The sequence below is a fragment of the Carettochelys insculpta genome, chromosome 10 (assembly GCF_033958435.1).
Source record: "Carettochelys insculpta isolate YL-2023 chromosome 10, ASM3395843v1, whole genome shotgun sequence".
Lineage (NCBI taxonomy): Eukaryota > Metazoa > Chordata > Testudines > Carettochelyidae > Carettochelys > Carettochelys insculpta.
Window position 1 is genome coordinate 47,154,091 of NC_134146.1, and position 22,271 is coordinate 47,176,361.

The 22,271-nt window shown below is 64.7% G+C and overlaps 2 protein-coding genes across 2 annotated transcripts; both read right to left on the reverse strand.

The window, feature by feature from the left end:
* Positions 1-836: 836 nt before the first annotated feature.
* LOC142018663 (intestinal-type alkaline phosphatase-like) lies at positions 837-7,745 on the reverse strand. Its single transcript, XM_075004619.1, has 11 exons — positions 7,676-7,745; positions 5,769-5,885; positions 5,312-5,427; positions 4,635-4,809; positions 4,188-4,360; positions 3,735-3,860; positions 3,285-3,357; positions 2,963-3,097; positions 2,395-2,586; positions 1,834-1,950; positions 837-1,096 (listed from the first exon to the last, which is right to left on the reverse strand). The coding sequence occupies exons 1-11, from the start codon at positions 7,743-7,745 to the stop codon at positions 837-839; spliced, it is 1,554 nt and encodes a 517-aa protein (XP_074860720.1).
* A 4,965-nt stretch (positions 7,746-12,710) lies between these two features.
* Positions 12,711-21,147, reverse strand: LOC142018225 (alkaline phosphatase, germ cell type-like). The gene is made up of 10 exons (XM_075003812.1): positions 21,045-21,147; positions 18,652-18,767; positions 17,768-17,942; positions 16,133-16,305; positions 15,337-15,471; positions 14,981-15,050; positions 14,319-14,453; positions 13,924-14,115; positions 13,461-13,577; positions 12,711-13,181 (listed from the first exon to the last, which is right to left on the reverse strand). The coding sequence occupies exons 2-10, from the start codon at positions 18,763-18,765 to the stop codon at positions 12,895-12,897; spliced, it is 1,398 nt and encodes a 465-aa protein (XP_074859913.1). The 5' UTR covers positions 18,766-18,767; positions 21,045-21,147; the 3' UTR covers positions 12,711-12,894.
* Between the last annotated feature and the right edge of the window lie 1,124 nt (positions 21,148-22,271).

Here is a 22,271-nt window from a genome sequence, read left to right on the forward strand (position 1 = left end):
TCTGAAGGGGGCCAGTCCCGGGGTCCCATGCACACAGCTAGGGGGTTGGCTCCTCGGCTGCGGGCACAGATTGCAGCCTGGGGACGGGCACGCCCAGGCCCAGAGCCCCAGCCCAGCGGTGGCTGGCAGCACAAGGTGGCACCAGGCGGTTAGCGGGCAGCACAGCCTGAGCCCAGGAGGGCCCCGGCACTGCCCTCGTTGCCTGGAGGGGGTGGGGGGCATTGGCCGGGGTCCTGCCCTTTGTACAGAACTCGCCCTGTGTCCTGTTTGCTACGGCCAATAAAGCTGCTCTGGACATGTGGGCAGCTCAGTCTGTGGGCACCTGCTGGGGGGCGTTACATGCATCAGTCTCCGGGGCGTGCCTCTGTCACACACCCAGTGGTGCCCCCCAAAACCCCCTGGAGCCCATTCCCCCCCCACGGTTCCCCCTGAAGCCCATCCCCCCATGGTACCCACAGAGCCCATCACCCCATGGCACCCCCTGGAGCCCATCCCCCCCCACAGCACCCACAGAGCCCGTCTCCCCCACGACGCCCCCTGGACCTCATCTGCCCCATGGCACTCTCTGGAGCCCGGCGCCCCCGGTGGCCATCCCCCCACCAGCACCCTCTCAGTGCCTTCTCCCCACCCCCCAGCACAGCACCTCCCTCACAAAACAGCCGCAGGCCATGGGTCGCTGGAAGCTCTTTGTTCAAAGCAGGTGGCAATGCCCTTCCCCCAGCCAGAGCCCTCCAAGGACGGGGGTCACACAACCCGCCCCGCAGGGAGCAGGCGGGCTCCGGCCCCTCGGCAGCTGCAGCCGACGCAGCCCCATGCTGGGCTCCCTGGGGAGCGGACTAGTGTAGCAGCGGCAGGAGCAGGGTGCCCAGCAGCAGGGGCGGGAGCCTGGCTCTGATGCCGGTAGATGTCACGTGGGGACAGTCAGTGTAGGGCTCCAGGCAGGCGGCGTAGGCCATGACGTGGGCCACGTAGGTCTCCTCCTGGACGCCGTGGAAGAGGTGGGCCATGGGCCCCTTGGCCATGATGGCCACGTCCTCGCCGCCGTGCGACTCTGAGGCCAGGGGCACGGCCGCCTGCTGCCCGTACGTGGAGTTCTCTGGGGAGGGGCAACGAGCAGGTGAGGTCTCCAGGAACCACCCCCCACGCCCCATTGCCTGCCGCTGGGGGTTAGAATCACAGACTCCCAGGGCTGGGAGGGACCTCCGGAGGTCATCTAATCCAGCCCCCCGCCTAAAGCAGGGTCAACCCCAGCTGAGTCATCCCAGCCAGGACCTTGTCCAGCCAGCACTCAAAAACCTCCAAGGATGGAGATGCCACCACCCCTCCAGGCAACGCATTCCAGTGCCTCACCACCCGCCTGGGGAAGTAGTTTTTCCTAATATCCAACTACACCTCTCCCTCTGCAACTTCAGCCCATCGCCCCTTGTTCTGCCATCTGACACCACTGAGAACAGCTTCTCACCCTCCTCTTTAGAGCCCCCCCTGTCAGGAAGCTGAAGGCTGCTATGAAATCACCCCTCAGTCTTCTCTTCTAGAAACTAAACAAGCCCAAACCCCTCAGCTTCTCCTCACAGGTCACGTGCTCCAGCCCCTTCATCATTTTGGTTGCCCTCCGCTGAACTATTTCCAACGCATCCACATCCTTTCTGTACTGGGGGGCCCAGAGCTGGATGCAATACTCCAGATGGGCTGTGCAGTCAATGCCAGTCCCTGGCAGTGGCACCGGTGGCAGGGCTGGGAATGCCAGTGCTGGGCAGCCCCCACTCCCTCACCCATCAGCTCTCCCGCCGGCAGCCCGCCCCCCCCCACGCCCCAGCTGCCACGGCTCCTTACCGATGGGGGTGTTGGAGATGTTGGGCCGGCCTGTGGCAGTGATACGGTAGCCCGGCCCGTTCCCGTAGAGGATGGATGTGTACGGCATGCCGTCTGTGGCCAGGGCGGGAGCCAAGCCTAGTGCAGGGGAGAGCCAGGCGAGAGGTCAGAGCCAGGCGGGGGCACTCCAGAGCAGGGTTAAGCCATCATGCCCTGCAAGGTCCCAGGACATCAAAGGGGACCCAGGCAGCAATACCCCAGCAGGGCCGGCAGCAGGCAGGGCGCAGGGGCACCCAGCGAGTCCGGCAGGTCCCTGGACAGGTGTGATGGGGCGGCCCAGGTCCGAGCGACCTCTGGGCCCAATCCCTGCTCCGCCAATGGCCGCCATAAGACAGCGACCGCTGCCGTCCCGTTGCCCTCAGCTGCCAGTTTCCCTCTGCGGTGAGCAGCGCTCGAACCCGGGGCCCACCGGGCGCAGGAGCAGGCTCGGTGCGTCCAAGGGGAGCAGACACTTTGGGCCCAAAACTGCAGGGTCCTGGCGCCAGCCCGCCCCGCCCCTGACCCCGGGGCAGCCCGGCGTACCGAAGATGGAGGAGCCGCGCAGCGTGTAGCCGCCAAAGCTGAAGACGTGGGAGTGGTCGGCCGTCACCACGGTGAGGGTCTCGTCCTCCTGCGTCACCTGGCCGGCCCGCTGGATGGCATCGTCGAACTCCACCGCTTCCGTCAGCGCCCAGTAGGCGATGCCTTGGTGGTGCCCGTGGTCGATCCTGCCTCGTGGAGAGGGGCCGGGCAGGGCTTAGCCACAGAGGGGTTCTGAGTGCCGCGCCCACCCACACCCGGGGCGACTGGGTCCTGCTGAGGCACCTGTGGACAGCACCCGGGGCGGGCTTGGGCCACCTCCGTTCCTCTTTCTCTGTGCTACTCAGCAGGCTTCAGCTCCTCATTGAGCCCAGGGTGATGGGCTGAGGGACACTCGTGGGCTGGGCACCCTGGTAGGTTAATCTCGCTGTTGGGTGTGCTCCTGCTCCTTGCTCAGGGACACCAGGCTCCAGGCCACCCCTCCCACCAGCACCCCAGGCTTGTGCCCAGACAAGTACCACCCTCGGGGCTGGGACAGCTGTGCCGCCTGGCCGGCCCCGACCCCACTTATCTTCCACGAAGAGGTAGAAGCCCTTGGAATTCCTGCTCAGGATCTCGATGGCCGACTCCATCATCTCCGTCAGGGACGGGTCTAGGACCGGGTCCCGCTGGAGGTTGTACTTCAAGTCCATGGGCTCGAAGAGGCCTGTGGGGGGGCGGCAGGGAGACGAGGGTGTGCTGGGAACGGCCCCAGCGCCCTGGGAACCAGGCTGCAGAAGGCCATGGGGGGGCCGGGGCAAAAGGGAGCCAGACACAGCACCCAGAGCAGCCGGGGAGGGGGCAGAGGCTGCCCGGGGAGGAGGGGGCAAAGGGGAGAACTTGGGGCTTGTTACCCATCAGGTACTTCACAGACGGGTCGCTGGCAGCACTGAGCAGAGCAGTTCTGTTCCACACATACCTGGCGCCCTAGGGAACAAAGCCACGGGCCGGTCGATGGGGTTCTGGCTGGGCTGTGTGTGCCACCAGCCCAGCATGTTCGCATTGGCAGCTGGGCCCCAGCACAGCTCTCACACTGGCCCCCCACCTGCACCCCCAGCCCTGTGCCTTGGGGAGACCCTACACCCCCAGCCGAACACCTAGGAGAGACACTACACCCCCAGCTCTATGCCTCAGGGAGAGCCTACACCCCTAGCCCTGCACCCCTTCCCCTATGCCTTGGGGCGACCCCACACCCCCCTCCTTCCCCTGCAGGAAGCACTGCATGGCTGCACCCCTCTGAGCTTCTGCCCAATGTGGGGCGTGAACCAGGACGACCAGCCCCCAGTGGCCACCCCCCAAGTCACCTGTTTAGACTCCAGCCACAGGTTGATGAGGTTCTTGCCGTCTTTGCGGGTGCCATTCTGGAGGGGGTACTCGGGGTCTGGGGTCCCCTGAGGGGTCATGTACTTGCGTCCGCCCCCCAAGATCACCTGGGGCAGAGACAGACAGATGCAGCCCATTACGCCAGCCCTGGTGTCTGCTCCGCCCCACCCTGCCCCACAGCAGCCAGGTGCCTTCGGGGATCTCCCAGGTACTCTGCCCAGGGGGCACCTGTCTGTGGGGAACTCGAGCCCCAAGGCTGGGTTGTCCTTTGGCCCTTGCAAGGGGACGGGGCAGGGTGACCATCTCCTCCCACCTATCCCGCCCGTGGGCCTGTGGCAGGTGCCCAGCGGAAGAGGTGGGGAGCCAGGCCCGGGCGGGGCCGGCTGCATGGGGCCGCAGCTGCCCAGCAGCGCTCGTGGGGTGCAGCCCCTCACCGTGAAGTCGACGTTGTGGACGAGCTGCCAGGCGATGTCAGTGCATTTCTGCTGCAGGGCCTCAGCGGGCATGTCGGCGTCCCCGTACCAGTTCCTGTTCACCGTGTGGGCGTAGGTCCCGGCGGGAGAGGCATGCTGCACCCGTGTCGTGGTCACAATGCCCACCGACTTCCCTGCCGAGAGCGGCCGGACTCTGAGCAGGGCAGCGAGCTGGGCTGGCACTGCCCTGCTCTACGCGGACACCCGCCCTGTCTGCCACCTCTACGGCAAGCAGGCACCAGAGCCGGAACTCGAACCCAGACCCACCTTCCTGCCCTTGGCTGAGCCAGGAAGCCAACCTGTCCTGCACCCCTGCCCCGCAGGCCTGCGTCCCCGCCCCCCCGCCCAGCTGCTGAGTCAGACAGACTGCAGCCTGCTGGGTCCCCAGCCCCGCGCCTGGCCCCTTACCTGCTTGCTGGGCTCTCTTCAGCACAGACGTGACCTCGTTGCCCCAGGTGGTGTTGCACTGCGAGTACCTGGCCGCGGCACTCAACCCAATGGTTTTGTAATTGCCCTTCACCCCACACAGGTAGGCGGTGCTGGTGCCCGCGCTGTCCGGCACCTGCCGGTCCACGTTGTAGGTCTGCGAAGCCCACGGGAGAGCTGTCCGAGGGGCTCCAAAGCCCCTCTACCCCCAGACCATGGCTGGGGCTACCCAGAGCACTCGGGGGACCATGCATCGTCCAGTACGGGAGAGTGCCCCCAGCCCACCCAGCTGTGGGTCCTGGGCCACCCCGCATGGGAGTCTCTGTGCCTGGAGGGTTCTACCTGCCCAGCTGTGGGTCCCACCCTGCCCAGCTTTGGGGGAGGTGGGGCATTTGCTAGGGCATCCTGGCCCCCCCTTGTCCTTGCCTCACTGAGAGACTTGCCCCCCCAGAAATCTCCCTTCCCCCAAGCTCCCCACAGCCAGCCCTGTCCCCCCACCTTTGGCTGGTGAGTGGGGGGCCTAGTCTGGCCGGCAGGGGGGTTGCACCCCACCCAGTCACACCACGCCCAGGGCCCGTGGAGCCCAGGCTGTGCAGAACCCTGCTGGGGCACCGTGCCCGAGGCCCTGGCAGTGGCAGAGCCCGAGCGGGAGCCAGGACCTTGGAGAGGGCCGTGTAGGGGAAGATGTCCATGGCCAGCGGCGTCTCGGGGCCCAGCTTCCCCTGCAGCTGCCCCTTGAGGATCCGAGTGGCGGTGATGGTGGGGACCCCCATTCCTGGGCAGGGGAGAGAGAGAACCCATCAGCGCCTGCTCCACACACCGGCCAGGGGCTGCCCCCTGCCCCAGCGTGTAGCTCCCACGCATGGCCACCTGGCAGGACCACTCCCTGTTCCTGTGGGCACAGGGCACTGTCCCCCTCAGCCACCGGCCTGTGCCAGGGGCCATCACCCCCCTTTCCAGGGAGCCTGGCCCAGGCCGGCTTCCACCCGCTGGGGCGAGGTGAGGGGCAGCTGGGTCCCCCCCAACCCAGAGCGGACGGACCCGGAGATGCCCCTCGAGCCAAGGCCCTTCCCCACGGGGCAGCTGGGGAGCGGGCCGGGGGCGGCGTCCACTCACCGTCTCCGAGGAAGATGATCAAATTCTTGGGCGGGTAGTTCCTGCGCTGGAGGTTGACGGAGGCTTTGATGGCCTCGTTCGCCTGCTTGTTCCAGAAGGCGGGGTTCTCCTCCTCCACTGGGGGCACAGAGGTGGGGTGCAGTCAGGCCGGCCAGCAGCCAGCTGTACCCACCCCGTGGGACTGGCTGTTGGGAACGGCCCTGTCCCCAACGAGGCCCATGGGGCACAGTACGTGCCCAGCAGACAGCAGCAAACCTGTGTGCAAGCCAGGCGTGGCGCCCACTAGCTGCAGCCAGGGCACGGCTGGCAGCTCCCCACAGGGTCCCATGCCCCCAGAGCCAGCTCCCCTGTTGGTTGGGATGTCCCTGGTGCTGGCCCAGAGCACCGTATCTCCCCCCCGGCAGGTGCCAGCCAGGCTGCCCCGGTGCCGTCGGCCAGAGGGCCCAGACCAGCCACGACTCGCCTGCGCGTGATGGCTCCTCCAGTGTGGGAGGGAGCTCAGCCCTTCCAGGGGCCAGGCCTGGGCCCCAGGGCTGGGTGTCAGGCTGAGGAGCTGGGAGGTCTGTGGCCAGGCAGGGAGCTGGCCCAGGGTCAGACCCGCACTCCTGGGATGCAGGTGGGCAGGGTGGAGGGGGGAAGGCTGGCTTGGGTGAAGGAGCCGGACAGGAAGTCTGAGGCGGCGCCTTTAGAAGCCCCCAGCTGGCAGGTGAGCAGCCCTGGGTGCCCTGCTCAGTCCCACAACCCGGCCCCCGAGAGCAAGGGAAAGTAGTTTCTGAGGCCTATGTGTGCCTCAGTTTCCCTCTGGTTGCACTGCTGAGCCTGCCTGGCACGTGAAGGGTTAAGAAGCTGCTCCGGGGTCCTGGGGCAGTGGGCTGGGCCCCGGTGCAGCCTGGGGTCATGGGAAGGGGCATTAAAGCCTCACTGACATGGACTCAGCTGAGTGGGGAGACGCCCCACAAGCTGGGCTGTCGAGCTCCAGAAATTCCCCCACCCCGAGGCAGGTGCTTCCCCACCGCCCAGCCGGGAAGCGGAGCAAAGAGGGAGGGAGCAGGCAGCTGCCCCCTGCACCCAGCGAAGGGCAATGGGCCCCGGGGCAGGCAGTGCCCCGATGGACTCGGCTGCAGCCTGGCTCAGGGGCGCACTGGCCTGGCACTGCCCTCCCTGCGCCAGCCTGAGCACTCACAGTGACTGTGCCTGGGGACCCTACCTGGCCGCCTCGCCATCACTAGCTCATGCCTGGCAGCACGGCCCTCAGCCAGGACCCACAGAGCACCGGGCCCTGGGCGGCAGGGCGGGGGCTGTGGAGGCCGGGTCTGTCCCCATGGAGTCCTTGGCCCCAGTCCACTGCTCCTCCTGGGCTGGTCACAGCTGCCTGGCCTGCCCGGGCGCCCCCAGGGCAGCCCCTGGAGCCGGCAGAAGGGGCCATCTCCAGGGGAGAACCCGCTGCCCCATTGCTCTCTGCCCGGACAGCCCTGTTACCGCTGTCTGGGCATCAAATACTGCCCAGGCCCATGCCCGGGTCTCTGCTGGTGACCCTCTGGCTCTCCCACTCTGGGGCCCAGGAGGGAAGGCACCTACCTACCTCTGGTCGGGGCCCAGTGCCACCAGGTAACACGGGCCCCACCCCACAGTTTGCAGCTTGGTGTAAGGTGCTCCCCTCCCCCCTGCCCTGTCCCACCCCGTGGGGCTGGCAGCCAGAGCCCCCTCAAAGGGGCTGGCTCAGGCTGGGGTCTGATGCTACCGGCCTCGGGGTGATGCGTTCATGCCCCCCTGCTCTGCCCCCAGCGTGCCTGTGCCAGTCAATACATCACAGACCAGCCCTCTGACACGCTGGCCAGCAGCTGCCCCCGTGGGCACTCTGGGCTCCCATGGGGAGACGCTCCCCTGTGGGCCAGAGCTGGGCTCACCTGGGATGATGGCGCTGGTGCAGGTCAGCCAGGCTCCAAGGCAGAGCACGACCGGCCCAGGGACCCACATGGCGAGGCCGGCTAGGAGGGCAGCAGTGTGACTGGCGGTGTGCTGGGAGCAGCGGTAATAACTTGTTCCCCTGGGGACTTTGGACCCAGATTTGTTCCTACCCCATTAGCACACCTGGGCACAGCTCCTGGCCGGACTTTGCAGCTCACAGGCACAAGCCTGGCACAGCCTGGCTGCAGGCCAGTGATTAGAAGACGCTGGCTCAGCACCAGCCCAGCCACCCCGCCTGGCAGGGAGCTGCAAGATGGGGCGCTGCGGGGTCGGGGGTTCAAGGCCACAGGACCCACGCTCACGCGTGTGATGGCGGCTGGCGCCGTGGCAGCCCCGCAATTGGCGTCACTGTGAATAACTGATAACGAGCCAGGAGGTGGGGGCGGGGGGCAAGGACCTTAATCGCCTCATGTCCCCAGAAAACTGCATCGGGCACAAGGTGCTAATTCGCCAGCCAGCCAGGGCTTGGGCCTGTGCCAAGTCCGTGGCAGCTCTGCCAGTGCTACCGTCTGTCCCTAGCCCTGCTCCCTCAGCTACTCAGCAGCTGTGCAGCAGGCCCTGTCTGGGGTCCCCCATCCTGTGCCCCGGGCCTGTCCCACCCGCATCCTCACCCCTGTGCCCCTGGGCCTGTCCCGCCCGCGTCCTCACCCCTGCACCCCCTGGGCCTGTCCCACCCGTGTCCTCACCCCTGTGCCCCTGGGCCTGTCCTGCCCACACCCTGTACCCTGCACCCCTGGGCCCGTCCTGCCTGCACCCCTTACCCTGCGCCTCTGGGCCTGTCCCGCCCATGTGCTTGCTCCTGTGCCACTGGGACTGTCCTCCCTGTGTCACTGGGCTTGTCCTACCCATGCTGCGACCCCTGTGCCATTCAAAGGAAAAAAAAAAACACCTGAAAGAAAAACCCATCCCCCTTTCCCTTCCCCTCTACCGAGCTGATTCGTCTGTTTTTTTTTTTTCTCCTTAGTTTTTTGGTTTTGCTATCTTTTTTTGCCCTCCATTGTCTGTTGTTCACCAGATCTGAAGAAGTGGGGCTGTCCCACGAAAGCTCATCCCCTAACAGATACTATGGCCAGTCTTGAAGGCGCTACAGGACTGCTCTTTGTTCATTTCATGTGACTAATTCCATTGGGAGCTGTCACGTGACTGGAGAGTTCTATTGGGCCTGGAAGCCATTTTAATGCCCAGTGGGGCGTTTGGCCCCAGATATTGTGCTAAGGGGGGGTCATGTGAGGTGTCTACTGAAAGGTGATGATGCTCTGAATCTAGGCGTGCTGCTTATGCGTCTGTATCGGGTACGTAGGTAAAGTTGGAGAACTTCGCTTTGTAAGACTGAGCTTCATAATAGCAGGAGAGACATCAGCCCCCGCCAGGATGAATGGGCTATAAACAAAGACTCAGACAGTCAAATCCACATCCCAGATGCTTGGGACGCATCAATGGGTTGACGCCCAATGAGCAGGTGACCTGGACTGAGAGAAAGGAACAGGTGCATTTCAGACATTTGAGAACAACAAGAAGTCTTGCGGCATCTTATAGATCAACAGATATTTTGGAGCATAAGTTGCGTGGGCAAACACCTGCTTTGTCAGATGCATCTGATGAAGCGGGTCTTTACCCAAGAAAGCTGATGCTCCAAAATATCTGTTGGTCTATAAGATGCCGCAAGACTTCTTGTTGTTCTTGAAGCTACAGACTAACACAGCCCCCTCTCTGAGACATTTGAGACTGTCCCCTGGGATTCATCCAATGGCAATTTGCCGCAACAGCCCACCTGAGTCAGGTGGGGGGCAGCCCCTCACGGGACCATGGGAAGAAGAAAGGACGTGGGCCCTCGAGACGGAGAAGAGAGAACAATGGTGTGAACTTAGCAGCGTACCTCTTAGCCCCTTTGTCTTGTAGTCTCCAAGGTCCATGTCCCAGCATGTGCACCCAGTGGGCTGGATCTACAATGCTCCAATAACTGAATCTATGTAACTTGAAATGAACTTTCAGAGACTTTCAAGGATCAGCCAACGACACCGCTGGCTGCACCAGTAGCTGTGACTGATGTATGTTAGGTATCACTTGAACAAGTCTTCTCTCTAACACTCTTCTTTGTTTTTAGTTACTAAAGCTTTACATATTTAGGTCTAAAGGATTGGTGAGCGTGTTGTTTGGGTAAGAGCCATCTCTCTATTGTCTGGGGTCTGGGGCTGGACTCTTTGGAGTCTGGAGGAATCTGTGTGGTGTTGGGTGAAACAGGTGTAATGAGTTGGGGTTTGGGGTTGCTGGTCTGGGCTGGTAGAGCAGCTGGGAAGTCTGTGGGGGTTACTTGTTTGGCTTCAGGCTGGCCTGGGGGCTGGCAGAAGGGCTATGGAGGTTGGTTGGATTTGCCTTAGTGAGAAGGAATTCCCACCCTGAGGCTGTGAGTAGCCTGGATTTCAAGCAAAGGTGCCCTGGATTGCTTTCTCTAGCCATGCCCAGAAACCCCGTCCCACCACAGGAGCAGACTTTCCCACCAGGAGAACAATGGGATTCACTCTACATGGACCGGGCACAAAGAGGACCCTGGCCATTCCTCCATCCTTGGCTCCAATCCAGCTCCACACTTCAGGAGCATCTCTGCTCCCAGGCCAGTGGCTCGGCTCAGCCCAGCAAAGGCGGTATAAACCAGCCGGTTACTTCACCTCCGCTATGAGCCTGCACCAAGGACGTTGCATTCGGTGTAGGTAATTCTATTGCTGTTGCAATTGTACTCTCAATCTGGTGTTCGATTCCAAACGCATGGCCCAGCGGGCTCTTCTGGGGAGATCGGAGGTCCGCCTTGACCTGGGAAGGGGGCTGATCCTTTGGGATCAGGAAAACTTGTGCGGACTTGGTGCGAGTGGTTTTCATACCTTCTCCTCTGTGTGCGGAGGGGACGGGTTGTCTCACAAGGGACGCTGGAGAGGCTGACAGAATAGCTGGCGTGATTGCTGGCTGGCCAGCGTGGCGACGGACAGGCCCTTATGACTGGTTTGGTGCCTTATAGTTGGGGGGGGACCCTCATTCTTGGGCCGCAAGTAGCCTTGTTTCTAAGCAATTTGACCTGGTCAGTGGTGCCCCCAGGATACTCCATGGGGTATGCCACCCCCAGGGACCAGGGACCGCTGCGGGCAGACGTGTGCCCAGGGTGTATTGTGTCCAGCAGTCACAGGTGCCTGTAGAGCTGGGGGAGCCAGGTCTGGGGTGGCAGAGCCCCAGGGCCCTAGGGCCAATCTAGCAGGGACTGCGGGTCGGGACCATGGGGCCCTCACAGAGCCGGGTGTGGGGAAGCCCAGGACTGGGCGTGGCAGGGGCGTTAGGACCGCAGGGCTCCTGCACCATGTGGGGACCTGACTTGGGAGCAGCGGACAGCCTGGCGGGGTGGGGCGGGGGGTGAGCTTGGCCACATGTCACTGAAGGCAGAGCATGGGGGATGCTCGCCCAGGGCGCCTCCACCCTGCCACTGAGCTGGGCCTCAGCCCTCACCAAACCCAACCACGGAGACCAGAAGGGCAACAGCCAACACCCCAAGGCCCAGTCTGTGCCCCCGGCACGCGGACTCTGGGGACAGGCCTGTTGCTGATCTAGAACAGACCCTCCCCAGGCACAAACGCCGGGCTGTTTGGCTTTGCTGAGCCACGGCCAGGGCGCTGCCGGGAGAAGGGAAACCAGGCCTGGGCTCCAGGCTGGTGCTGGCAGGGCGCCGTCAGGCTCTGCGACCAGCAGGGCTTGTGCAGGGGGCCGACACCGCTAACGCTGGGGCAGCACAGCTGGGCCACGGCTGGCGTCTGACTTTGCTGAGGGCCAAAGCTCTCGTGGCCCTGCTACAAACTGCAGCTGTGCCGGTGAAGGCTCCTACGGCTGCAGCCCGGGCCAGCCATGCAAGGAGCCAGGAGCCATGGCCACCCCAGAGCTCTTACCTCCAGGACCTTGAGGGGCAGCCCCTTACGGGTCCCATTTCCAAAGGGAACAGCTGCCTGGCTGTGGGCCAAGTGGCCCCGGACCACGTCACGCCCCGGTGCAGCGAGCTGAAGGGCTGAGCCCACGCAGCACCGGCCTGGGCCGAGGTCTGAGACGTAGCCACCAATGCATAACGCAAAGCCAAGCGCTGAGCAAGAGGCAGGCCCCTGCTAACAGTGCTGGACCCAAGGGGGCTGAGCGTGCACACCGCTAATTGGCAGTTAGCCCTGGTGCGGAATCATAATGATGCCAGTCATAAACCGGAATTACCTGCTAGCACCCGCTCATTAGCAAAGACCTTGGTACCAACTCCTCCGACACAGCACCAGGTTCAGGAAAGGGGCTGAACTGCCAGCATGATGGATAGAGATGATCTAATCAAACCTGATACGGGAGCGCTGGAGCCAAGGAGCGTCAGCGGCCGGCGACCGGCTACGGCTGCAGTGAGGTGAGATTTGTTTGTACCTCTCATGGGGGGACGGTCTTTGCCTGACCTGGGGGCAGCGCAAATTTCCCACTGACCAAGCCATTCCCCTGTGCAGCAGCTCAGCAGAGGCGACTGCCAGCTGTTACTGTATGTCGCTTAACACTAAACCTGGACAGACACCTTCCATCCTTATCCGGGCTGCGATCTTTGGGGGCCCTCTCGGGGTCTGCCGCAGCCACAGGGCCACATCACTGAGCACAAACGCAAGTAGACTGGTTTATCATCCACGGAGCCAGAGACCTGTGAGGCCACCCCTGCTAACTACACCTGGGCGTTCAGGGAAGCAGGGAGGGGGTCATGCTGAGGGGCAGTGTCCTCCGCGATAGCGGGAGGGAATTCCAGGCCTCCCCCAGCCCGTCGCTGGCAGCAGAAACTCAGCAGCTGGGCTGGGCGCCCTGATACCAGGTCCCCAGGGTGCTGCACCCAACTCAGCCGTACCTGGAGGGAGTGACACATCGTTCGTGGGTGGGGAATTCTCAGGAAAATCAGAGACGTTGGTGAAACCCAATGGGCAGCAGATTTTATTTCCGGGGGGAGAGCAGGAGACTGTTATTAACTTATATACAGGAGCAAGTGAGAGCATCTCTCTCTCTGGCGTGGGGCCAGGTAGAGGGGCCGGGCCTTCCCTGCCCCACAGCCTCGGGGTGCTGGCTGCTCTGCGAGGAGAGGGCCGGGAGCAGGAAGCTGGTGGAGATCGGTGTCCGGCTGTCACAGCCTTGGCAGGAGGGAGGCCGCCCCGAGGGCAAGCAGTGTGAGACCAGGGGTCTGGCTGAGGCCTGAGCTGCCTGACCTGGGGCTGGGCGCCGGGCACTCGGGGCCCCTGTGGTACGGCTCCAGGCAGGCTGCATAGGCCAGGACGTGTGCCACATAGTTCTGCTCCCGGACACCATGGAAGAGGTGCGCCATGGGGCCTTTGGCCAGGACGGCCACGTCCTCGCCGGCGTGGGTCTCGGTGTCCAGGGGCACGGCCGCCTGCTGCCGGTAGTCCTTGTCCTCTGCCGGGCGGGAGGGGAGCCAGACAGACAGAGGGGGGTGTGAGTCAGGAGACCCTCTCCCAGCCGCCCCCAAAGCCTCCCAGCCCCAGCTGGGAGGAGCCCAGTGCAGTGACCCCCAGCCCTCAGTGGGGGCACAGAACTAACCCTCCTGCCTCCCGCCCGGTGCCTCGGGGCTGGCTGGTGCTGCCCTGAGCACGAGGGGCCCAGCCCATTTTCCCGAGCACCCTGGCGTCACGTCACGGGGGCTGTGGGCCCAGCCGGGCAGGTGGCAGCTCTCACCGATGGGCAGCTTGCTCACGTCCGGACGGCTCCCGTTGGCGATGGCGTAGCCCGGCCCGTTCCCGTACAATATGCTGGTGTAGGGCCGCTTGTCCTCGGCCTTCTTGGGTGCCAGGCCTGTCACGCAGGCAGGGAGACGTCAGCAGCCCCTTGGCTGGCACGCGGTGGAGGCCTCAGGCTGGCACAGCCCCCCCCGACCTCCCGAGCTGGGTGCTGGACGTGGCGTGGCCACAACGGGCTAGCTGGTGCACGCCATCAGCCAGGGCAGCGCATGCAATGCTGTGCCCATGGCAGGTCCCCAGGGAGCAGGGGTGAGGGTCAGCGAGCCCAGGCCTGAGGCAGCAGAGTGCTGCAGGATGGCAGTCGGGCCACGGGTAGGGTACCGGCCCTGTTGCCGACAAGTACCCAACTCTCCCAGGGGTTTCCGTGGTGCCCGGCTCCCGCCCCAGCCCCCGCCCCTCACCGAAGATGCTGTTGCCGCGGGGCGTGCTGCCCCCGAAGCTGAACACGTGTGAGTGGTCGGCTGTCACCACGGTGAGCGTCTCCGCAGCGTCGGTCAGCTCGGCAGCCCGGCCCACCGCCCGGTCCAGCATCACAGCTTCGCTCAGCGCCTGCTTGGCTCTGCTGCTGTGGTGCCCGTGGTCGATCCTGCCGCGTGCAGAGGGAGGAGAGAGAGACCGTCACGGCGCCGCCCACCTCCGCCGCTCACCCTCGCCCCCCTCCAGCCCTCTGCCTGGGCCCGAGGTCACGGCTACGGCACCCGGCACCACGGGCCAGCCGGTAACTTGCCCCCGGTGCCCTCGGCCGGCGGGACCCTCTGCTCCCAGCTGGCGGGAGGGCCGGGCCAGTGCCACTCATCTTCCACGAAGAGGAAGAAGCCGTGGGGATTCCTGCGCAGGATGTGGACGGCCTTCTCCGTCATCTCCACCAGGGACGGGTCCGCGGCGGCGTCGCGGTTCAGCTCATACTTCATGTCCTTGGGCTCGAAGAGACCTGCCAGGACAAGCCGGAAGCTGTTGGGCCTGGGGCGATGCCCAGGGGCCCTGGCTGGTACCTGGGGCGCTGGGGGGGGGCCAGCCCTGGGAGAGGGGTTCTAGTGATACCTGACAAGGGACAGCCATGACTGCCTGGCCCCTCTGCCCAGTGCAGCCGCCCTCGGGGGGCGCGCGGGGTGTAGACTGCCTCTCTCCTGGCATCACGGCATGGCCAGGGTGGGCAGTGCCCAGGGGCTGGGGTGCTCAGTGCCCCAGGAGAGCAGTCAGGGCATGCGGCTCTGCAGCACCACACGGAAGCCGGGCAGTTTCCCAAATGCAGCCAATTCACACTCCTCACCGGACCAGCTCATGGACACCAGCTCCCTCCTGCCTGCTGTGGGGCTGCTGCGCCAGCCAGGGAGGTCCCTGGGAGGGGGCTGGCTGAGCCCTGGGTGCCCTGCCCAGCTGGGGTTTCTTTCCCACCGCGCCCTCCGGACAAGCCTGGCTAACGCCCGTGGCACCACCTGGCCCAGTGGCCACCCTTACCCAGGAGGTAGTCAGTGGAGGTCTCATCCACGGCGTCCAGGCCTTTCTTGTCCCAGACATACCGCGCCCCCTGCCGCCAGAACAGACCCGGCTCAGCCCACATGTGCGAGGGCCACGGGACGTGCCCCAAAGAGCGGGCCAGGCCACGGCCAGCGTGGTTCTGCCACACGTATGCACTCCCGCCCCCCCGGCCTGTACATGCCACGTTCATGCCCACGCCCCCCTAGCGTGTACGCTGCACGCTGTGCCGTGTGACTGTTCCACAGAGGGCCGATGCCACATGCACCAGCCCCAGCTGAGCCCAGAGGCTGCCCCCAGCCCTGTCCCTCTGCTGGGGGCACAGGCAGAACTGGTACCTCCTTGGTGCTGAGCCACTGCTCGACCAGGTTGAGTCCGTCCTTCCTTGTCCCGCTCTGCTTCGGGTCCATCGGGTACTCGGGGTCCGGGGTCCTCCGGGGGGTCATGTACATCCGCCCACCACCCAGAATCACCTGCAGCCGGGGTGGAGGAGAGCCCAGCCATCAGTGGCACTGGAATCAGGTGTGTTCTGGCACCCCCATAGGTTGGGCACAGCCGGCGCCCAGAGCGGCCACGGCGCAGCCAGCGCCCAGAGCAGCCACGGCGCAGCAGCACCCACTCTGGCCAACATGGAAACTGCATAGAGCTCTGAGAAACCACCAGCTGGGATGCCGGCGTCTTGTGGGGAAATGGTGCCCCACAAGCACATCCCCATGGGGCGGGGCCTGGGGATGGGGCAGGGCTGGGCGAGAAGAGCAAATATCCTGTCTTTAGGATGGATGCTCCCTGCTGCAGTGGGGGATGGGGCAGCTGGCTTGGGGCTGCCTGGTGGGGGAAGTCCCCCATGAGCGACTCCTGCCCCACACAGCCTGGAGAAGGGCCGTCTCTGTCCCCTGCTCCCCTCCCTCTGACACCCCTGCCACAGGGAAGGGAGCTGAAAGCAGGGCCAGAAGCAAAGGCTGGATGGGCCGGGAGGTCCCCTCCACTGCCTGGTACGTTGGGCAGGGCAGGACGCTCCCAGCTCGGCCCAGCTGTGCACGGCCAGATCACAGGGATGCCATGAGCTGTGCTTGCTGCAGAGGTCTCTGCCCCAGCCCCTTGTTGCTTGCCGCCTCCTCGCCCCCAGCAGCTCACGTTGATGTCTGTGTTGTGCACCAGCTGGTAAGCGATGTCTTTGCAGCCCTGCCGGAGGGCCTCCTGGGGCAGGTCAGCATCGCTGTACCACTCCCGGTTGACCACGTGGGCGTAGGACGCCCCCGGCGAGGCGTGCTGCACGCGGGTGGTCGTCACGATGCCCACGGACTTGCCTGCGACACGAGAGGGGCGGGCGGGTTACTGCTGTGTTCTGCGGGGCGGCCTGAGCATGCCAGGGGGTGGGAAGGGGGCTGTGGATGGCCAGGCTGGGGCCAGCGGAGGGGGACGGGAGTCAGGTCTGGTTCCAGGTGATGTAACTGAGGTGTGATATGTTCTTATGGGTCATCGGGGCGACCGCCGCTCTGTGTTGGCACCGCGTCCCGCAGGAAGGGGGCCCTGCGACAGGGCTGTGCAAAGCTCATGGCTGGCTGGGCCGGCTTGTGCCGTGCGGGCGCCCGTCTCGGTTTGCAGCTGACGTTGGCAGCAGCGGCTCCGGGCTCGGCTTTCAGATCTTTGCTTCGGGGAGGCCTCACCGGGCGCCTGGGCCGGCCTGCTGCGACAGGGCTGCTAGTCGAGGGACCAGCGGTACCCGACTGACACTGGCCCTTGGGCGGGGCCAAGCCACGTCTGAGGAGCTCCTCCGCGAACGTTCAGAGCAGCGTGGCAGCGGTGGCTGCTGCCTGCAAAGGTCTGAGTCAGGCCGGGCCAGGTGACCTGCCCACGTGACAAACTCCATCCTGGGACCGACTTGCCCCCAGCAGGAACAATGGGCGTCCCTCCACATGGCCAAGGGTAAATCGAGGGCCCTGGAGGTGCCTCCATTCGTTTTCAATCCGGCTTCTTGCCTCTGGAGAACCTTTGCTATGAACTGAAGCTGCAGCAAAGGACCCACGCCCCACCCCAACAGCGGGCCTACGCCAGAGATGTGATGTGAGCCAGCGGATCCCTCCCCTCCGCCGGAGGCCTGCAGGGGGAATGCTGCAGATGGTGGAGGTATCTGATTTCCTTTAGCAACTTTCTTTCTTATGAATAAACCTTCTGAGCTGGGATTGCACAGGCCGGGGCCAGCGCGCTTTGGGGTGAGGGCTGTTATACATTGACCTAGGAACACGGCTGGTCCTTTGGGATTGGGAGACCCTGTTTGGATCTGGTGCGATTGGCTTTCATAACCTCTCACCTGTATAAGGAGCAATACCAGCGGAGGCACAGAGTCCACTGACGAGGGAGAGTGAAGTCGCCGCCCTGCAGCCTTGGCTGAGAAGCAGCCGGTTTTTAGCTCATGCCACAGAGCCCATGACTTTAGCTCCTGAGGTCGCAGGTTCGTTCCCTGCTGCTGACTACGACCCAGACCCGCGTCTGTCAGCCTTACACTTGTATGGCTTCTCGCTAGCCCGAGTGGGGAACTCCAGTCGTGGGCTGCAGGTAGCCCTGTCTCTAACTAATTCACCTGATTAGATCGTCTCAGTGGGGTCCCCAGAAAACCTCGGGTATTACGCTCTGTTGTGGCAATGGCTACTGGAGAGATGCGGGAGCACCACGTGCCCCACACTGGGCTGGGTCAGGGCACAGGACTGGCAGAGAGGCTGCACTGCCTGTGTTGGCAGCTGGTGGGCACCGTCCCCGGTGCTGTCTTACCTGACTGCTTGGCCCGGTGCAGGACAGAGTAGACCTCATTGCCCCAGGTGGTGTTGCACTGGCCATAGGTGGCTGCGGCGCTCACCCCCAGGGTTTTGGCATTGGCTTTCACGCCACACATGTAGGCGGTGCCGGTGCCAGCGCTGTCGGGCACCTGCCGGTCAACGCTGTACGTCTGCAAGAGAGAAATTGGGCGGCGGGCTGCAGCGAGCCCAGCATGGCACTGGGGGCGGCTGGACGAACCCAGGCCCTGGGAGCATTCCTGGGCAGCCGTGGGTGTCTCACCCGGCAGGAGGACTGAGTGGTAGACCCAGGCGGTCAGGGGACTTGGGGCTCTCCCCACAGGGCTCCTCCAGGCTGGTATGCAGAGCCCCACTGGAGTCAGCGTGGCCCTGCAGGGAGAGGCCCACAGCCCATCTGTGAGCTCCCACCCGCAGGGAACTCAGCCTGTCGGGCACATGGGGGGGGGACTCCAAGCCAGCTCTGTCCCCACAGGGTTCATCCAATGCCATCTGCTCCTGGCTCTCCCCACATCACAGTGCAACACCACCGTCACCTGCCCTGTGCTCAGCCGCTCCCCTGGACTCTCCTGCCCGAACCCGTCAGCTGTGATGCCAGACTTGGCCCTCCCTGAGCCACCCTGGGCCACTGCCATTGCCAGCTGCCCAAGGCAGAGGGCCAACCTGGCACAGGGCAAACTTCCCGGTTGCTGACCAGCTGGCTCCCAGAGCATTCTGGGGAGAGGGGCCCCGGAGCCAACCTGGGTGCCTGGGTGCAGGGGGCGGGGTGGCCCAAATATGAGGCTTGTTCTTAGCCAAACCAGAGCACTGTTGAGAAGCAGCTCCGGCCCCCTGGGCACCTCCATCCCTGGGCGGGGCACTCACCTTGGCGAGGGCGACGTAGGGGAAGGTTTCCATGGCCAGCTGGCTGTCCTCGCCAGGCCCGCCCTCCAGCTGCCCCTTGTAGATGCGAGCGGCGGAGATGGTGGAGATGCCCATGCCTGCAAGACCAGCCCAGCCCAGCCGGGCGTTAGCATCACAGCCCAGCCCCGCGGCTGATAGGCACCGATGGGGCTGTGCCCACAGCCAGCCCCAGCTGCTCCTGACTCGGCCAGCAGGGGGCTGCTGCCCACAGCCAATCCCAGCAGCTCCTGGCCCAGCCAGCAGGGGGCACTGCCCACAGCCAGTCCCAGCTGCTCCTGGCCCGGCCAGCAGGGGGCTCTGCCCACAGCCAATCCCAGCAGCTCCTGGTCCAGCCAGCAGGGGGCTCTGCCCACAGCCAGTCCCAGCTGCTCCTGGTCCAGCCAGCAGGGGGCTCTGCCCACAGCCAATCCCAGCAGCTCCTGGTCCAGCCAGCAGGGGGCACTGCCTGCAGCCAGTCCCAGCTGTTCCTGGCCCAGCCAGCAGGGGGCACTGCCTGCAGCCAGTCCCAGCAGCTCTCAGCTGAGCCAGCAGGGGGCTGCTACCCACAGCCAATCCCAGCTCTTTTGGCCCAGCCAGCAGGGGGCGCTGCCCACAGCCAATCCCAGCAGCTCCTGGCCCAGCCAGCAGGGGGCGCTTCTGATCTGCCTCTTGGATCAGGTCCGGGGCTGGAGGGAGCTGCTGGCACATCAGTGAAGGGGGGGGTTGGGGGGCAACAGACCCTCTCCTCACATGCCTCACAGAAGGCCAGGCTGAGACACACGCCCCCACTGTTTGCTGGGCACATCCCAAGGGACAGGCTGTGACCCAGGCCTGGCAGGTCCCACATCTGCTCCGGAGGCCACTAGCCCCATTTAATTAACCCCACTGGCTGCCACGCAGTGTCCTGAGCCCCCCCTCAGCCCAGCGGGCACATGGCCATACCAGCGCTGGGCGAGGCAGCACAGCTCGGCCAGGAGGCCGCCTGCTGGCGAGAGGCGGCCATGCAAGGCCAGCGCATTTCCCCGCCGTGGGCCCACTCCCTGCCTGGAGCCACGCGCTGGAGCCTGATCCCACGCTGGCACCGTCGCCCCCTGCTGGATGGATGCAGATCTGTGCGCTGGCAGGGCAAAGGCCCAGCACAGCTGCCAGCTCTCAAAGACTCACCTGCAGCTCCAGGGACGCTATGGCTGACAGGGCCCAGCAACAGCCCAGGCTCTGAAGTCACTCAGTTTGGTCCCCAGCTCTGCTAACCCTCTCTGGGTGCCTGTCTGTGCACCTGTGGCATGGGGGGGGGGGCTGCCCCTGCCCCTGCCCCTAGGCTGTGGGATCTGGGCCTGCTGAGTGCCAGACAGCCAGCTAGCTCTGGCTGGCCAGCCTGTAGGGCTGGGCTGTGGGGAGGAATTTTATCGGAGATCTCCGTTGGTCCTGGCACAGGTGGTGCCAGCTGGATTGGCCAAGGTTGGGAGACTCCAGCACTACATGCCCCAGCGATTCCAGGCCCCTGCCTTGATTTACGAGCTGTGCCAGGCTCAGCCGCTCACTGCCAGCGGTTGCTTTGTGGCTTGTGCTACAGAACCAGGGAGCTGCCAGAACCCAGGAGGGCCGAGGGGAGTCCGTCAGGGGGTGGGGTGGGGGGGTGGCTGCAGGAGGGCAGAGCAGGGCTGAAGGCAGTCACACGTAGAGCCCTTTGAAGGTCCCAGGAGTGTGGGACTAAAGGGGGGTCGGGGGGGTCCTACTATTGCACTGGCAGGGCTCCCATCCCAGGAAGGGTGTCCAGAGTTGTCAGGAGTCTGCCCCAGCCCCATGCTCCACACAGGGAGAGCTGCAGCACCCAGAGGGCACCCAGCCGGTCATGGCCACCCTCACCCAAGGCCAGTTCTATCCCCGTGTGCTGCCAGGGACACTGAGGCCCAGGGCAGAGAGTAGCCCTCTTGACCAGGCCTGGCTGCCACCTCAGGGCAGACAAGCCGTCGTCACTGCTCCCTCCGCTACCAGCAGCCGGAAAAAGCTACTCAGGGAGCATCCCCCAGGGCCCAGCTAGGCCTGGTCCCAGTGTCCCGCGCCAGGCACCAGCACCCTGCCAGCTAATGCTGTCCCATGTCCAGCACCTGGGTCAGGCTTCTGTAGCACACAAACCTCCGTGAGTGGCAGGGCACTGGGGACCCGGTGCAACGGGAGCCCCACCTGTCCCTGCCGCAGCTGGGGGCTGGGACCTGCTCTGGCCAGCTGGCCCATGGTTAGAGACCCCCCCCCCCCGTACCTCTCCATGGCACACCTGGCCTGCTCCAGCCTCGGCTTAGCTGGCCAAGGCCGATGAGCAGCAGGACGGAGGGATCTGGGCGTGGTGCGGTGCCTGGCCCCAGCCCGGCACTCACCGTCGCCCAGGAAAAGAATGATGTTCTTGGCGCGGCGGGTGACGGGCGCCAGGCTGAGCGCCGACTCCAGAGTCCTCCGGGCACGCTCGTTCCAGTAGGCAGGGGCCTTCTCGTCCTCTGAAAGGCAGGGCCGGGTGGGGGGGAGTGGGTGTGTGGGTCAGAGCCTGTACACAGCGCCCGCCGACCTGCAGCAGGCCCTGGCCAAGCTGGGAGAGCAGGCGGCTGGGGGGGTGTCCTGTGCGGGTGGGTGTCGGGTCAATGTCCACCGGGACCCTTGGGCCAGAGCAGAGAGTTCCAGGTGCCCCAGAGACAGCTGAGGGTTTTAGCACCTGATCTTGCCAAGCCAGCATCCCCCCCGCCCCACACCGGCAGCTGCCTCCTGCAGCAAACCAAGCATAGCACCCCTCAGGCAGGGGCTGGGTCACCAGCACAGGCCCCCACCGTGCAGGGTCCCCCTGCTTCACACTAGCACCACAGAGGAGAAGCACCCTGAGCTGCTTCCAGTACGGGGCCTAGGTCACAGATCGCTGCAGTTCTAGTGCCAGCCAGCAGAGGGCACAGCACAGGATGGCTGGAGGCTGTGTGTGAGATCTGTGTGTGGGGCAAGATGGGGGGGTGGTCCGTGGCACTGAAATGATGGGAGATCTGGGCCCCTCATGGTGTTTCTACCTCCCATGGGGAAAAGCCCAGACCCTGTGCAGTCCAGCTCTGCCCAGGCTCCGGGCACCCTTGAGGAGCCAGGGACGTGCAGTAAAACAGCCTCTGGGTTCCTCCAGAGCTGCCCCCTCTGAAACCTCACGTGCAGTGCCTGCAGGGCTGGGAACCCAGCTGGTATTTCCTCCCCTCTGGGGGTGGGGATCACCCATGGCAGGGGCAGGCTATTCAGGGCAGGCCTCTGCAGGAGAGTTAGGGCTCAAATGCTGCAAATGGGGCTTTGATCAGACCAGGCTGAGGCCTCTCCGGCTCTGCCTGCTTGGTGGGGAGCAGAAACTGAGGGTGGGGAACTGGCGTGTGGCAGAGTACAAAGGGAGGGGCGGTTTGCCATCAAAGCCTGCTGGGCTTCTTGCCCTGCCCCTGCTGCGCCGCACCCAGATGCCGGCTCCCCGTGCCCTCAGCCACCTGCAGGATTCCCGCTAATCTTTTCTGTCCATGTGCGGAGTAAAATTTGCTATGCGCACTGAGGCATGCGCCTTGTGCACCACCCAGGGAAACACAGGCTGTCGGCTA